Source organism: Lethenteron reissneri, chromosome 64 (assembly GCF_015708825.2).
Source record: "Lethenteron reissneri isolate LAM-NWPU_2019-01 chromosome 64, ASM1570882v1, whole genome shotgun sequence".
Classification (NCBI taxonomy): Eukaryota; Metazoa; Chordata; class Hyperoartia; order Petromyzontiformes; family Petromyzontidae; genus Lethenteron; species Lethenteron reissneri.
In genome coordinates, this window is record NC_083842.1 from 2,964,463 (window position 1) to 2,980,309 (window position 15,847).

Here is a 15,847-nt window from a genome sequence, read left to right on the forward strand (position 1 = left end):
AATATCGAAGCCAGTCCAGAGTTTGTGTTGAAAGAGTGCTGACTAATATTATGCACTCCCAGGCGGCCGTGTCGCCAATGAGTTGTGTAACAAAGAATTGGTTTGTTTTATGCATAGACACATGGGAAAGAGACATTGCGTATTTATTTTAAAGCCGTAAGTGCTTTTAAGGCGTGGTGTTGCCATGTGGCTGGCGTGGCGTGTGTTTGTAAAGCAGCTGATTGTGTTCAATGTAAGGCAGGTCTTCGCGTTTCTTTGAACAAGGCGAGAGCACATGGATATGTGAGGTTTATTACCTGTGTTGCAATGGAGATCGGGGAAACCCATAGTTACAGTGAAACTTACAGGCGTAGTGCTGTTGCATTGGGAGGATACGTAGGCTTAAAGGTTGGATGATAATTCTTGAAGATCGGTCTTCCGGAACGTGTATGCGTCTTCTTTGACAGGTAAATATTTCTGTTTTAATTTATTTTACACTGAAGCAACGAGTTAAATGGCATCGAACAATATTATTTCCAGAAAGACTAAAACAAATGACAGAAAACAATGCCCATCGGCTATAATGCAAAATAAATGCGCGTAGAACATAATGGAGCAAAACGCATTTCGATATCTCTATTAGTCTGTGGACATTCGTTTTTCTGTAAATAGTTTGGTTTTTCCTACGTATTTCAATGGGATTTAACTTGACTAAAAAGCATAGACGATTTTCATTTAAATGTCATTGTGTACATTAACGGCTCTACCCTGGTTAAATGAAACAAATACGAATGAAAATGTTCGTGAGCTCTCACGTGACAACTGCAAATTAAATTATTTAAGCATCGGCTATGAATATGATTACGCCCTTATGCAAAGTACATCGGTCAAAACAGACATTAACGGCTCTACCCTGTTTGAAAGACTGTCGGCTTATATTTTTAATATTGGACAACCTTTTTTTATTTAAATTTTTATTTTACCAGGTAAGGCTCACTGAGCTATTTACAGCGAGGGAAAAAAGTATTTGATCCCCTGCTGATTTTGTACGTTTGTCCACTGACAAAGAAATGATCAGTCTATAATTTTAATGGTAGGTTTATTTGAACAGTGAGAGACAGAATAACAACAACAAAAAATCCAGAAAAACGCATGTCAAAAATGTTATAAATTGATTGGCATTTTAATTAGGGAAATAAGTATTTGAACCCCTCTCAAAGATTTCTGGCTCCCAGGTGTCTTTTATACAGGTAACGAGCCGAGAATAGGAGCACACTCTTAAAGGGAGTGCTCCTAATCTCAGCTTGTTACCTATATAAAAGACACCTGTTCACAGAAGAAATCCATCAATCAGATTCCAAACTCTCCACCATGGCCAAGACCAAAGAGCTCTCCAAGGATGTCAGGGACAAGATTGTAGATCTACACAAGGCTGGAATGGACTACAAGACCATCGCCAAGCAGCTTGGTGAGAAAGTGACAACAGTTGGTGTGATTATTCGCAAATGGAAGAAACACAAAAGAACTGTCAATCTTCCTCGGCCTGGGGCTCCATGCAAGATCTCACCTCGTGGAGTTGCAATGATCATGAGAACGGTGAGGAAACAGCCCAAAACTACACGGGAGGATATTGTCAATGATCTCAAGGCAGCTGGGGCCATAGTCACCAAGAAAACAGTTGGTAACACACTACGCCGTGAAGGACTGAAATCCTGCAGCGCCCGCAAGGTCCCCCTGCTCAAGAAAGCACATATACATGCCCGTCTGAAGTTTGCCAATGAACATCTGAATGATTCAGAGGACAACTGGGTGAAAGTGTTGTGGTCAGATGAGACCAAAATGGAGCTGTTTGGCATCAACTCAACTCGCCGTGTTTGGAGGAGGAGGAATGCTGCCTATGACCCCAAGAACACCATCCCCACCGTCAAACATGGAGGTGGAAACATTATGCTTTGGGGGTGTGTTTCTGCTCAGGGGACAGGACAACTTCACCGCATCAAAGGGACGATGGACGGGGCCATGTACCATCACATCTTGGGTGAGAACCTCCTTCCCTCAGCCAGGGCATTGAAAATAGGTCGTGGATGGGTATTCCAGCATGACAATGACCCAAAACACACGGCCAAGGCAACAAAGGAGTGGCTCAAGAAGAAGCACATTAAGGTCCTGGAGTGGCCTAGCCAGTCTCCAGACCTTAATCCCATAGAAAATCTGTGGAGGGAGCTGAAGGTGCCAGTTGCCAAACGTCAGCCTCGAAACGTTAATGACTTGGAGAAGATCTGCAAAGAGGAGTGGGACAAAATCCCTCCTGAGATGTGTGCAACCCTGGTGGCCAACTACAAGAAACGTCTGACCTCTGTGATTGCAAACAAGGGTTTTGTCACCAAGTACTAAGTCATGCTTTGCAGAGGGGTCAAATACTTATTTCCCTCATTAAAATGCCAATCAATTTATAACATTTTTGACATGCGTTTTTCTGGATTTTGTTGTTATTCTGTCTCTCACTGTTCAAATAAACCTACCATTAAAATTATAGACTGATCATTTCTTTGTCAGTGGGCAAACGTAAAAAATCAGCAGGGGATCAAATACTTTTTTCCCTGTAGCTTTTTTGCAGAAGTGATGTGGACATCACAAATTATTAGCTCAACAAAGTGGCGTATTGTGTGAATATTTATAGGGGCCAAACACTATTAAATGCATGGAGGGAAAACCAGGAGGACCCGGAGAACTTAATCCACGAGACCACGGGGAGAACATGTACATTTAAAATACTGGACACTTTACAGAGGCGTCAGGGTCCGGGACACCAGTCGATGGAGTTAACGTCTCGCCACCGCGGCGCCCCACAGTGATGTACTGTCATATGTTAGCAAGCCACGTTTGTTAACACTCCCCCCCCCCCCCCCCCCACGGCTTCTCCTCTGTCCACCCAGCAGCAACTATCTAACTGGGTGCACCATAGTTGACAGGCAGGTCGCAGGGGCGGTTTCTTCATTAGGGCGATTGGGCGACGCACCACCAATGTCATTCAACCACAGAGTCACGCTAGCCGTCACTGTGCCTCTGGATATAGTCCAATCAGCGTCATGTCACGTTCTGTGGAGTACCGCCTCTTTTTGGGTGATTTCACTCCGGCTGAGAATCGCCCCGAGTGGCCCCATAGATTCATCTTCTTCCCTTCTACGTGACTTTACCGAAAGAACCAAGAAGATGAATCCCTGCAGTCACGAAAGCTTTAAATCGAAATTTGGCCCCATAGACTTACATTCAAAGATGTTTTTTTTCGAACGGCGGGCGCTCCAATGCATTCTCTATGGCTTCCGGGAGGGCTCGCCCTAACGTGCCTACGTCATCATACGTAAGCACGTTTCATCCAACAATATAATTTGTCGCCACCTAGTGGAATCTTTAATAAAATAAACTTGAGTGGTTTGTTTTCATAGTGAGTATAGAAACAAACAAGATGTATTGTAAGAGTCACTTTATTTTTCATTAATATTAAAGAAGTGAAGTTGCCTTTACATGCTTAAGCTGTTAATTTATCCATTGCATGGGTGGACCTTATCCTTATCAATCATCCAGACATTTGCCCCCCCTGAGAGATTTTGCAGGAGCCGCCACTGGCAGGTCGCCTGCGCTGGGGGTGGGGGGGTAAAGTGTTGGCCCTCCACGGCGTCCTGTCGGCGTACACGAGTTGGCTAAAATACCCTCCCCGAGTGGGGCTGTCGTTCTCGCCCCGATGGAGCAGCACCAGTGCAGGCCTGCGCCTCGACCTTCATTGCCAAACTCTTTGCTTATTTCGGTAAAGTCACGTAGGTAGAGAACCAAAGAGTATGGATCCCTGCAGTCACGAAAACTTCAAATCTTCATTGCCAAGTCGCGCCTGCCCCGTGGTGACGTCACGCGCATTTTATGAATGAAACCGCCGTGAAGCTCCGCGTCCTGCGATTGGCCTGTTGGATGTCACGTGACCTTCATTACATTTCGTAGCGCAGATTAGCCACCCGTGGTGATAGGCATGGCCCCGGACGTGTCACGTGATATGCCTTGCAGCCAATCGAGTGCGCGCGGGGGACGCCGATACATTGTGGGAAATACAATCGCCTCCTCGCGCCGTTGCCAGGGGCGAGACGTCAAACATGGCGGAGGCGGCGGCGCTGCTGTAATTCGCTTTTCTGACGGCGCAGACGGGGACGTTCAACTTGTCCTGTGCCATTACCCGAGATGTTCTAGCGTCGCCGGGAGCGCGGGGTAGGCTTCGCGAGTCGCCGCAAGCCAAGCAGACGTGCGTGAACCGGTGCGGCCAAGGCGTGCGTACCCACAGTTAACCGTTGTCGGATAGATTTCTTAACCCAGGCAGGGGCGACCTCGGCCGCAGGGAGAAGAAGGCCGCAAGAGAGTCGGTCTTCGGACTCTGAGCTTCACGGACGAGGTCGAGGAAAGGAAGACGACGAGGAGGCGCCATGGCTGATGAAAACGAGCTCATCAGCTCAGCGGAGATCATTAAAGGTGAATTGAGTTGCGCTGCATTGTTTAGAAACGATCGCATAGGTTCATGACGTCAAGTGGCCAGCAACAAGCAGCATTATCAATGTTGTGATAGATATTAGTTGACGCGTCTCATGAATTGAGCAAGGCTATTGTTGTAAGAGATTGGGGAAAAGAGATGATAGGATGGAGCATTGCGAAGGACACAGTGGAAAGAGAAGTGATGTGACTGCAGTGTGATGAGTTCGGTGGGTGAGCGAGTTGTTGTGACCTGCAGTGTGGATGAGATGAGATGTTGAGCTTCTTTCGCACCGTACGTATCCAACTGTGCTAATAGGAGGTGCAGCCATTACAACAGTATTCCAACATCGTAATACAGTATAGCCATTGCATTATAGGCCGGATGAGATTGTTGTGCAAAGCAGATTCATTTGCTGTATTTAAGAATAGCATTGTTAAATATAACGTGAGGAACTGTGTTATTCCCAATCTTGCGTGATGCTATGTAGGGGCGGTGACATGGTACTGCAGTAGTTCACCGCTTTTTGCAGAGTTTCACAGGTCGATTCCAGTAGCCGCCCTAATAATTAATGTGGGTGTAATAACCATGATGGTACAGGACATAATTTGCAAGAATAGCCTGTTTTGTGTCGCTGTTTGTCAACACGTACCAAATTACCTGTATATTACAGTACTAAGTTAGGATTATGCATAGCAATTATTGCTTCCTGCTGGCAGACAAACACCCCTGGTTACTTTTTAAAATGACTATCCTGATATATGATTGTCCTTGTCTCTTGAGTTACCACCTGGGTAAACTTAAGAAATCAACTGATATCATTGGCTGGCGTTTTTTGTATAGAACATGACCAGTATTTATTGTCACCACAGTCAAGTGGTGGTTCACAGTGAACATTCTACATTAATTCAACATGAAGCATGACGTTTACTGTCAACTACAAATGAGTGGACCATATTTTGATTGGAAGATAATAATTAATAAACAAGAAATTACGTGCATGGAGGAGAGTGAGGGGAGAGATAGGAGAGCGTATGAAGGGGCGTAGAATGAGATTAGAGGGGAGAGCTCGGAGAGTGCTTGGACGGGGTAGAGAGATGCTCGGGGAGAGAGATATGAGAGGGGGAAAGCAGAATAGTACGTGGAGGGTAGTTGAGAGATATGAAGGGAGGGGTAGGAGAGTGAGTTTGCCTGTGTGTGTATAATTTGTGTGCATATGTGTACAATGAGTGTGTGCGTGCGTGTGTGCGCGCGAGCAGACCGCCTGTACTTCAGCACGCTGCGTAGTAAGCCGCGCAGCACGGCGAACACACACTACTTCAGCACGGACGATGAGCTGGTCTACGAGAAGTGAGTAACTACTATGCCCCGCCCAAGGTGGAGGTGGTGCAATTGCACTGGAGCCCAGGTGCTGGCCTTCGGAGAGAGAGGAGGCAGACATTGGTGTGGGTGGGGGAAGGGGTGTGGGGGGGCAATAAAATTTGGGATGACTGAGTGGAGGTAAGGGAGTGAGTGGAGGCTGTAGGTAACAGTGTGTGTTGTTTTTGCAGCTTTTATGCAGATTTTGGGCCCTTGAACCTGGCCATGCTATATCGCTTCTGTTGCAAGCTCAATAAGAAACTCAAGGTATTGACCGGCACCTGCACATACATGTATACACACAGATGCACACACAAAGAAAACAAATATCCCTCTATAGCTTTAAAATACTTTTGGGTGCTGTTTATGAGCACCCATCAAGGCTGGTACTATCTTCTAGATTTTAAGCTTTCGTGACTGCAAAGATTCATGCTCTTAGGTTTTTTCCGGTAAATTCACGTAGGTAAAAATAAAACTAAATAATAAAAATAATAGAAATACAATAATAAATCACGACGTTTCGGAGGCAACACAAATCTCCGTCATCAGGTGGGACCGTCACAGCTAAATTTACTGTATCAAGTGAGGAACAATCCAAGAGACAAGCTAAGAGTATGCTGGTACTATGCACGAGGGGGTGGGTGGCCAGCACTTTGCCCAAATGAATTGACTTTCTGGATGCCCTGGAATGGTTCAGATATTCATCACGAATGTTGGCCCTGAGCAGAGATCAAACTCGGGTCAGTGGTTTCTCAGCACAAAGTGTTAATCGCTGCGGCACCATTCCCCACTCTCCACATACATGTGTGTGTATATATGTGGGGAGCGGTGACGCAATGATTAGAATGCGCGATGAACCCAGCGACTCAAGTTTTATTCCTGCTTAAGGCTACCATCAACAGTGGCTGTTATCTGAACCAGTCCTGGGCCTCCCCAAGTTTGAATCAGATGCGGTCACACTCCAGCTCTTATGTGTCGTTATGTGCGTGTCTGTGCATGTCTTTGTCTTTTTTGTAGTCCTTCTCTCTGGCACGCAAGAGGATCGTGTACTATACGGGGCCTGACCAACGCAAACGAGCCAATGCAGCTTTCCTCATCGGCTCTTACGCAGTGAGCTTCCCCCCCCCCACCCACCCCGCAGCACTCTCTAACAATTATATTCCCTCCGGTGGGCGGTGTGACAAGGTGTGACGTAGTGGCTATATGCCTGGTGATGCATTGATTTGGTGATGGAAGTTTGATTCATACACATGTCACATTGAGCGCCTAAAAGTTGGTTATGTGCGATGTATATAGCCGATTCGTTAACGTATTTTTTTACTTAAAATTTTCGTGACTGCAGGAATTAATATTCTTTGATTCTTTCGGTAAATTTTGATTTAAAGCTTTCGTGACTGCAGGGATTCATCTTCTTGGTTCTTTCGGTAAAGTCACGTAGAAGGGAAGTAATAAAATAATAAAAATAAAACATAATAAAATTATTCTCACGACGTTTCGGCCACAACGCTAGCAGCCGTCCTCAGGTGAAAACCAGGTCCGTCGAGGCGACAGTCTGAATGAAACGGCACACGAGCTTGGAGCATATATATAAGCTGGGCGCATTGACAAACGGAATTTGCATATCAAGAGGAATTTAGCATATTTATGGGAAATGCAGGAATGTGATTAGTACTGCATATGCATGTGCATTATGCAGGATTAACAGTATCAAAGGGAGCTGCAGTTGCTGCTGCTGCTGCAGTTGCTGCTGCAGTTTCTGCTGCTGCTGCAGTTGCTGCTGCAGTTTCTGCTGCAGTTGCTGCTGCTGCTGCAGTTGCTGCTGCTGCAGTTGCTGCTGCAGTTGCTGCTGCTGCTGCTGCTGCAGTTGCTGCTGCTGCTGCAGTTGCTGCTGCTGCTGCAGTTGCTGCTGCTGCTGCAGTTGCTGCCTTATCCATTTTAATATAACACTATGTATTATTCTACCCACCCTAATGTGTATCACACTGCTATATATTTACTATACAATTACGACACCATACATTACTCTGCACACTGCACCATGCCAGTGAGTGGAACGCGGTCTGAAAGTCACCGTAAACGTGAACACAATCAGTTAAGATCCGAAATGGTTTATTACGTCCTTCCAATGATTGCTAAGCCAGAATCCATCTTCTCGGTTGAAATTGTCTCTGTGTTTGTATATGTGGATCGCCTCATGAACGAATCTCTCATGATAGCCAGATGGCTTGCAGAGAACCTCTGTCTTGGAGAAGTCAATGTCATGTGAGCCCACTGAATTGTAACAGTGATCTGCCACGGCTGAGGTGTTTGTCCTACCGTGTTTCAGGTCTGCTTTATGTTCACGGATGCGGTCCGAGACATGTCGTTTGGTTTCTCCAATGTAACTGAACCAAGAAGATCTTTCGGTAAAATCACGTAGATAGAAAAAATAATAATAAAATAAAGTGAATAAAACTAAAATAAAATAATAAATACCAAAAAACATTCATGTAGACTGTAGCCTGGTTCTTAATCGGAGTGAGTGTACTGGCAATCTATAATGTAGACTAGCCTGGTTCTTAACCTCGGTGAGTGTACTGGCAGTCTATAATGTAGACCAGCCTGGTTTTTAAGCTGGTGAGCGTATTGGCAGTCTATAATGTAGACTGTAGCAATTGTTATTATACTGAGCGTACTGGCATTCTATAATGTAGACTGTAGCCTGGTTCTTAACCTGAGTGAGCGTACTGGCAGTCTATAATGTAGACTTATTATTGGTCATTTCAGTCATAAAAATAAATATTAAAATAAAACAAAAACACAAGCGGTCGTCATCAGGAAAAAGGGGGGTTAGCCTCTAAAGGCAAACTGTTTATAAAGGTTTAGAGATGGGCATCTCCCAAGTGTGTCAGCAGCATGGGCAGGGCATCTAATGCTAATGTAGGAGAAAAGACAAGCTACTACACCAAGCAAAGGGCGGTCCTGGCAATCATTGCACCTCGCTGCACACACCCATACTGCTGACAGTGGAGGTTGACAAGAAAGATGTCATCAAAGTGGTTGATGACATCTTTCCAATGATTGCTGAGTTTATAACCATCCTCTTCGTTGAAATTGTGTCTGTGTCTATATATGGATGGCTTCATGAAGGAATGTTTGTTGATAGCCAGTAGGCTTGCAAAGTACCATCGTCTTCGAGAAATCTATTTCGTGTGAGCCAGCTGCATTAACATAATGATCAGCCACGGCAGAAGTATTGCACCTACCGTGTTTCAAATCTGCCTTGTGCTCACGAACACGGTCCGAGACATGTTGTTTAGTTTCCCCAATGTAACTGCTGCCGCAGGTACAGCTTAATTTGTAGACGCCGGGATATTGCATGTCAGGAATTTTGTCCTCAGATGGGATCAGATCACGAATTTTATGTACTGTAATTTAATTGGATCTGGATCTTGTGTTTGTTCATGATTTTGGAAATCTTTTTGGTTACCCCTGCTATGTATGGCAATATGATGGTTTTGATTGAGTCCTCAGATGGCTTCTTCCTCACGGTTTTTTATTCACTTTATTTATTATAATTTTTCTATCTACATGACTTTACCGAAGAACCAAAGAAAACGTTGTTTTTGTTTGTGTACACAGGTTATCTACTTGAAGAGGACACCTGAGGAGGCGTACCGCCCTCTAGTGGCTGGTAACACACCCCCTTACCTGCCCTTCAGGTGACAACTTCACCCTGCAACACAGTCTGTCATTGTCTTTGTGTCACCGTGTCACTGTGTGTACCTCTATGTTTCTTTGTGCATGTGTAACTGTGTGTGTACCTCTCTATGTATATCTGTATAGTTGTGTTTATCTCTGTGTATTTGTAGTTATCTGTGTGTTTGTGTGGTGTGTGTATCAGGAAATACTTCTTGTGTGAGGTGCTTGCTAACAGGACTTGCCCCAACAGTCTGTTAAAGGCTATACGAGGGTTCTTTGTAGTTGTATAAATCTCTGTATCTGTGTGTTTAGCTGTATATGTGTGGAGCTGTGTCTGTGTCTAGGTTTATCTGCATGTGTATTTCTAAGTCTACATCTGTGTACATCTTGTGTGTGTTTTATGTGTCTTTTTTTCACTCATCCTTGCTACCATCACCCCCCCCCCCACCAGAGATGCTTCATTCGGACCATGCAGCTTCAACCTGACCCTCCTTGACTGTCTGCAGGGGGTCGGCAAGGTAAAGACACAGCCTGCAATGGATTGCTTATGCCACTTCTGGCAGAATGGCCTCCACTACTAGAGTGACCTGTAGAGGATATTTTGGTCAACTCTTCCACGATGACCAAATGTCTTAGAAGAGGTGGGCCTACCTACATTTAACCCCACCATCACAGTCGGCTATTTTTCAGGAGGGTCCTGCTACATTGGGATGTTTGGCCAACGTTGATGGCATTGTATGTTTTTAGCTATGGAGGGATACTGGAGAGAACCCATGCAGAACCAGCGACAAAACAAATGCCACAGAAGGAGTCAAGAAACAAACCCAGGCCCTTCTCACTGTGAGGCACAAGTGTTACCACTGTGCAACTGGTAGATCAGTCTGACAGTATCCATTAAATAACCTGGACATGAAATATAGCCATTGGGATACATGAAACATCATTGCTGCTTTTGAAAGGGTGACCTAGGTGAAGATGAAACAGATAAGCATACAATACACCACCTGATTAACATATCTGCCCCTCCATATACACAAATACATTTTTACACATCCCATCAGCCACATGGACTTATCAGAGCATTTTACCAGCAGCACTGGTTCAACACAAACAAAACTCTGGACTGGTTTCACATTGAGTTTCTCATCAGCAGTCAACTCATGGTGATGAAACTGCCAGATGTTTACAGGTGTAGTGAGTCCAACTGAATCGCAGACGTTCTTTAGAGGCAACACATTTATTGTAACATCAACACGTAACAGAAAGGGGTAACTGCCCCTTCACCAGATACAGCCTAGGGTGGTGGCCACCCAGCTAACTACCCTATACGGAGGAGTTACAGCTATGAAGGGTCTGACCCTCACTCGGGTCCCAACCACGTGTTGATGCCTGTAGAACTTCCAGCTTGTAGGACGTAGAGCTTCCAGCTTGTAGAATGCAGCGACCCCGGTTCCCCTCAGGGACCCGCCTTATATCCTCCTGGGTCAGGACCGCTCCGCCCGCCTTCTCGAGCCTTCTAGTTCCGTCTCGATCCCTCTCGAGAGCTCTCCCCTAGCCCCCCCACCTGGGGCTCCCTCTGTGGACACTCCGGATCACGTGTCTACGGGGTCAACCAGAGTGCCATGGCCTGGGGCAATTCTGCCCCTGGGCTGACACCCTCCTACTCCCCCTTGTGGGAGCTCGCATTACACGCTATGCGTGGTGCACGCGCGATCCCAGCGCATACCAAGCCCCACTAGGGCTGGTACTACACCGGCCTACGGGGTGTACGCGATGACAGTGCATCGCGCGCCACGGCCCTCTCGGGCCGGCACCATACAGTGACATCCCTGATGTCACTACACAGGCAAGGAAACGATTATATACTAGCTTTTTTGCCCGTTCAATAGAAAAATTGTTCAGCTCATGATTATTAATGAGGAGGGGGGGTTGCCCCATGTTGAGTGACGTCATCCGGTAATGGTTATAATAATGAGTGGAGGGGTGCGGTATGTGGAGTGACGTCACCCACTCATGATTATTAATGAGGGGAGAGGTGCGGCATGTGGAGTGCGCGACCTTCTTGTACGTGAGTGTAAATTTCCACCTGGGCATGAATATTAATGAAGGGGGGGGCCTCTTTTGCAGTGACATCATGTACAGATGTAGCACTGCTGCGTAGATTTATTTTTTACCGTCACTTTCGATAAAGAAATGTAATTTGAAGCAACTTTGCGTAAACAATTATTTAATTCAGCTCGACCTTCCCCTGCGTTCGTGTAAAAATTCACCCACTCGTGAATATTAATGAGGGGGGGGGGGTGGGCCTCATGTGGAGTGACGTCACGCGAGGGGTTGGGCCTCATGTGTCGACGTCACTCGCGAGGACACACATTCTCTGATTGACAAAAAACAACTCTGATTTTGTTTGCATTATGGCTACAGGTATTGTGGTCTATGCAAACATGACTCCTTGTAAAAAAGGTGTCAGTTTTGTTGCCAGATAAAAGGGTAAAAAACCAATTATCATATTTTTTACTGGCAAATGAGGTTCCAATGGTGTAAATGCTTACCCCGAGCTCTCATACTCTGATGGGGTGCATTGTCTTTGAGTTGTGCGCCTTTTGGCGTCATCTGGTCCAACCCATGTGAGACTAGGCTCTAAGGAAAGCTGTCTCGGGTGGGAACCAATCAACTTCAAGGACAGTGCATATATTATCAGAGTTATGTTTTTTGTTTGTATTATGACTGCAGGTATTGTGGTCTATGCAAACATGACTCCTTGTAAAAAAAAGTGTCAGTTTTGTTGCCAGATAGAAGGGTAAAAAACCAATTATATTTTTTACGGGCAAAAAAAGTTGTTGGGAGGCTCTTTTCCTATGGAGTACATTACATCTTGGTTAGGTATGACTGACTTATTTCGCCTTTAATTCTTCTAGATGACCCTTTGTCTAATACTTCGTAATTATTATTTGGTTTGTGTTTATTCAAGATTTGTGATTTAGCATTGTTATCATTACCGCGTATTTCGTAGGGTTTTACTAACCTTCGTTCCACCACCTGTATCCTGGGTTTGTTCTCGAGTTATTATGTTATCTGATATCCCGAGGTTAGAGAATTCGTTTTGGCTTGGTCGCGTAGATAAAGAAAAATAAATGACATTTGTATTAAAATAATGAATGGGAAATAATAGTAACTGATGTAGATTTTAGCCTGGTTTTTACTTGGAGTGAGTGTGAGGCGTACTACGATAATGTTCACTTAATCTTTGTCGCTAAGTTTTGGATTTTTCGTTAGCTAAAATAGCCTCCAAAACCCGTCTGTTCGCTTTTTGCCGCCCGTTTTACAACACCCCCTCTCTCTCTCCTTTGCAGCGGGGGGGGGGGGGGTCATTATCTTTATGGTTCACCTCCGGTTCCCTGTTGCGAGCGTGACAAGGCAGCTGCTCGAGAAAGGGGGGGGGGGGGAGTTCCGTTTGTTTTCGCTCCAAGTGACCCCGCGATTGATTATATGAAAAAAAAATTGGCAGAATTATTCTTAATATTAATTTTGGAAAAAGGGTCATATATCCAACACGTTGCCCGGGTCAAAAACATATTTCAAAACTACTCTTAAAAATGTAACAGCATTGTGTACTGACTGTGGTGGTACCTGCTATGATTACAGCAGTGCATACCGACTATGGTGGTACCTGCTATCATTACAGTAGTACATGCTGACTGTATAGAAGTATTTATCGACTGTATAGCACAAAGTACTCACCTGACAGAGTGGCGTGGTGAGGCCTAGTCTCGTGCAGAGCCTCCGTCCTCGCCTAGATTGTCCAGCTGGCCGAGGTGGCACCTTGGCAGACTGGGGCTGGGCTGCTACACCTGTGACCCCCCCCCCCCAGCCACGATCTACCGCCTATAGTGGTAGCATTTAGCGACTGTATAGTAGTAATAACTGCACACAGTGGGGTCGGGAGGACATCACACAGTGAAGGTTTACCTGAGCGTTTAGTGTATTTTTACAGCATTTTTAACGTGAAAGAAAATGTTCCCCTCACTCGCACCAAAGGCGTGCGACTTGGCATGGGACATCCCCCCCACCAAAGGCACGTGAGTTGGTATGGTCGTGCATGCGTCATAAAAAAATAAATTAAAGGGAAGCACACAGAAATCACACTAAATCGCTAATTAAACTAATTTTAAGTTGACGGATGTGAAAAAAGAATAGTGCTTGCTCACCACGGGGCTTCTGGCGTGGTACTTGGCTATTTTTTTTTACGTTAACCCCGCTGTTGGAGAGCCAAGCGCGCGGCCACACACAAACTCGCACACAATTTTTGACTTTTTTATATATAGATAGAAGAAGAAGATTGGTTAAGATAAGTAGGGTAGCCACTGTTCCACCTGTCGGCTGTATCGCCTTCTATTCTTCATCCTTTCTTTCCTCTTTATTTTGGCTAAAGGGATTATTATTGTTATAATGTTGACATTATTGTGTTGTCGTGTGTCGATGTGTGTGTCTAAGCTCTTGTGTTGTTGCTGCTTCTGTTCGTTTGCAGGCACTGCAGACTGGCTTCCTGGACTGTACGCGTTTTGACTTAGAAGAGTATGAGCATTACGAGGTGGGTCACCTCCCCTCCCTCCCCTCCCCTCTTCTCATCCTTAACAGTGAATGACAGCTACTATTGTTGTTGTGTGTGATCAGCACGTTGAGAATGGAGATTTTAACTGGATCGTACCCGAGCGGTTCCTGGCATTCAGCGGTCCCCACCCAAAAAGCAAAGTGGAAAACGGTGATGATGCACACACATAAACACGCGCTTGCATGCACATATGGGGAGTGGTAGTGTAGTGGTTATCGCACTGCGCTGCGAACCCTGGTTCCCAAGATCGGTTCCTACTCAGGACCAATAACAGTGATAATTATATCTGAAATGGTTATGGGTCTCCCAATAATCGACTCAGCCTTTAATGAGTACCTTGAACAGTGTGTAAACATCAACACTGGGGAATCAGGCATGGTGCTGGCCCCCTATCACTTCATGTGCCGTATCGGTCTTCATAGGTGCTCGCTATCAGTCTATTAAAAGTCTACATGGGGGTGGGGGGGGGATATGTATTTTGTGTGCACGTGCAGGCTACCCACTACATTCTCCAGAGTCCTACATCCCGTACTTCCGTAAGAACGGCGTCACCACCGTCATCCGGCTCAACAAGAAGGTGTGAACGAACACACCGTCAGCAACATGCACCGGGTCGGGCACTTCTTGCCTTGGCCGCTGGATCCGTTTGTAACGCTTTAAAACTGGACGAGGGTTGAAAGTGTCGGTGCACTAGCTGTTTGTCCGGTATGGGGTGAAAAAAACTGTAAAAGAATATAAAATACCAGGTAAAGCCCACTGAGCTATATAGATAATTTTCAGAAGCGATCTGGCCACAAATGATCACTCAAAGAAGTGGCCTATCATGTCGAAATATATAGCAGCCAAATACTCTTAAAAGGCGTGTTTCTAAATGTGTAAGGAAACACTAGAGGACCCGGAGAAAAATCTACGTGGCCACGGGGAGAAAGACATGCAAGCTCCAAATATACAGTCGTCAGGGTCGGGATCAAACTAACGACCTATATACCACTCAAGGTAGTTAACATCTCGCCACTGTGGTAACAATGGCTGAGCGATGATGATGATGATGATATGTGTTGCCGCGCGCCGGGGTAGATCTACGACGCGCGGCGCTTCACGGACGTGGGGCTGGTGCACCACGACCTGTTCTTCCCGGACGGCAGCTCCCCGAGTCCCGATATCGTGCGCAAGTTCTGTGAAATCTGCGAGGGCACGCGGGGCGCCGTCGCCGTGCACTGCAAGGGTGCGTCGCGACTGGTGGTGGTGTGAGTGGTGGTTATAGTGGTGATGGTAGTAGTAATGTGAGTGTTGGTCATTGGGGTGGCGCTTGGTGTAGTTATGATAGTCGTGGTGGAGGGTGATGCTGCTGGTAATGGAGAGATAGCGCATGCGTCAATAGTGACAACGTTGTCGTGTGGTGATGGTGACACTGTGTGCGTGCAGCGGGGCTGGGCCGCACAGGCACGCTCATCGCATGCTACCTCATGAAGCACCACCGCCTCACGGCTGCCGAGGCCGTCGCTTGGATCCGCATATGTCGGCCGGGCTCCATCATCGGGCCCCAGCAGCACTTTCTGCTCGAGTGAGAACCACACCGATACAACAACAGCTGCCATTCGCCACTAAGTGGCGGTGACGTCACTACGGCATTTGTGCCAGGCCAGGTGCACTCCGAGGCCACGTGAAGTGGTGAAGGCTTGCTGGCAGGCGGTGACGGGACAGAC

The 15,847-nt window shown here is 46.1% G+C and overlaps 1 protein-coding gene across 11 annotated transcripts in view; it reads left to right on the forward strand.

Annotated features, from left to right (window-relative positions):
• The first annotated feature begins 319 nt into the window (after positions 1-319).
• The window catches only part of LOC133359107 (dual specificity protein phosphatase CDC14AB-like), a 29,163-nt gene continuing 13,635 nt past the window's right edge, over positions 320-15,847 (forward strand). For 10 of the 11 annotated variants that reach the window (XM_061577496.1, XM_061577495.1, XM_061577497.1 and 7 more), the window contains exons 1-11: positions 4,100-4,491; positions 5,749-5,839; positions 6,040-6,115; positions 6,866-6,958; positions 9,470-9,549; positions 9,981-10,047; positions 14,058-14,120; positions 14,204-14,291; positions 14,636-14,718; positions 15,219-15,366; positions 15,567-15,705. In XM_061577496.1, the coding sequence (XP_061433480.1) occupies positions 4,446-4,491; positions 5,749-5,839; positions 6,040-6,115; positions 6,866-6,958; positions 9,470-9,549; positions 9,981-10,047; positions 14,058-14,120; positions 14,204-14,291; positions 14,636-14,718; positions 15,219-15,366; positions 15,567-15,705 (974 nt within the window). In that variant the 5' untranslated portion in view covers positions 4,100-4,445. Of the gene's footprint in view, positions 447-4,099; positions 4,492-5,748; positions 5,840-6,039; positions 6,116-6,865; positions 6,959-9,469; positions 9,550-9,980; positions 10,048-14,057; positions 14,121-14,203; positions 14,292-14,635; positions 14,719-15,218; positions 15,367-15,566; positions 15,706-15,847 lie in introns of those variants that run through there. The other variant, XM_061577494.1, reaches the window with a different exon arrangement.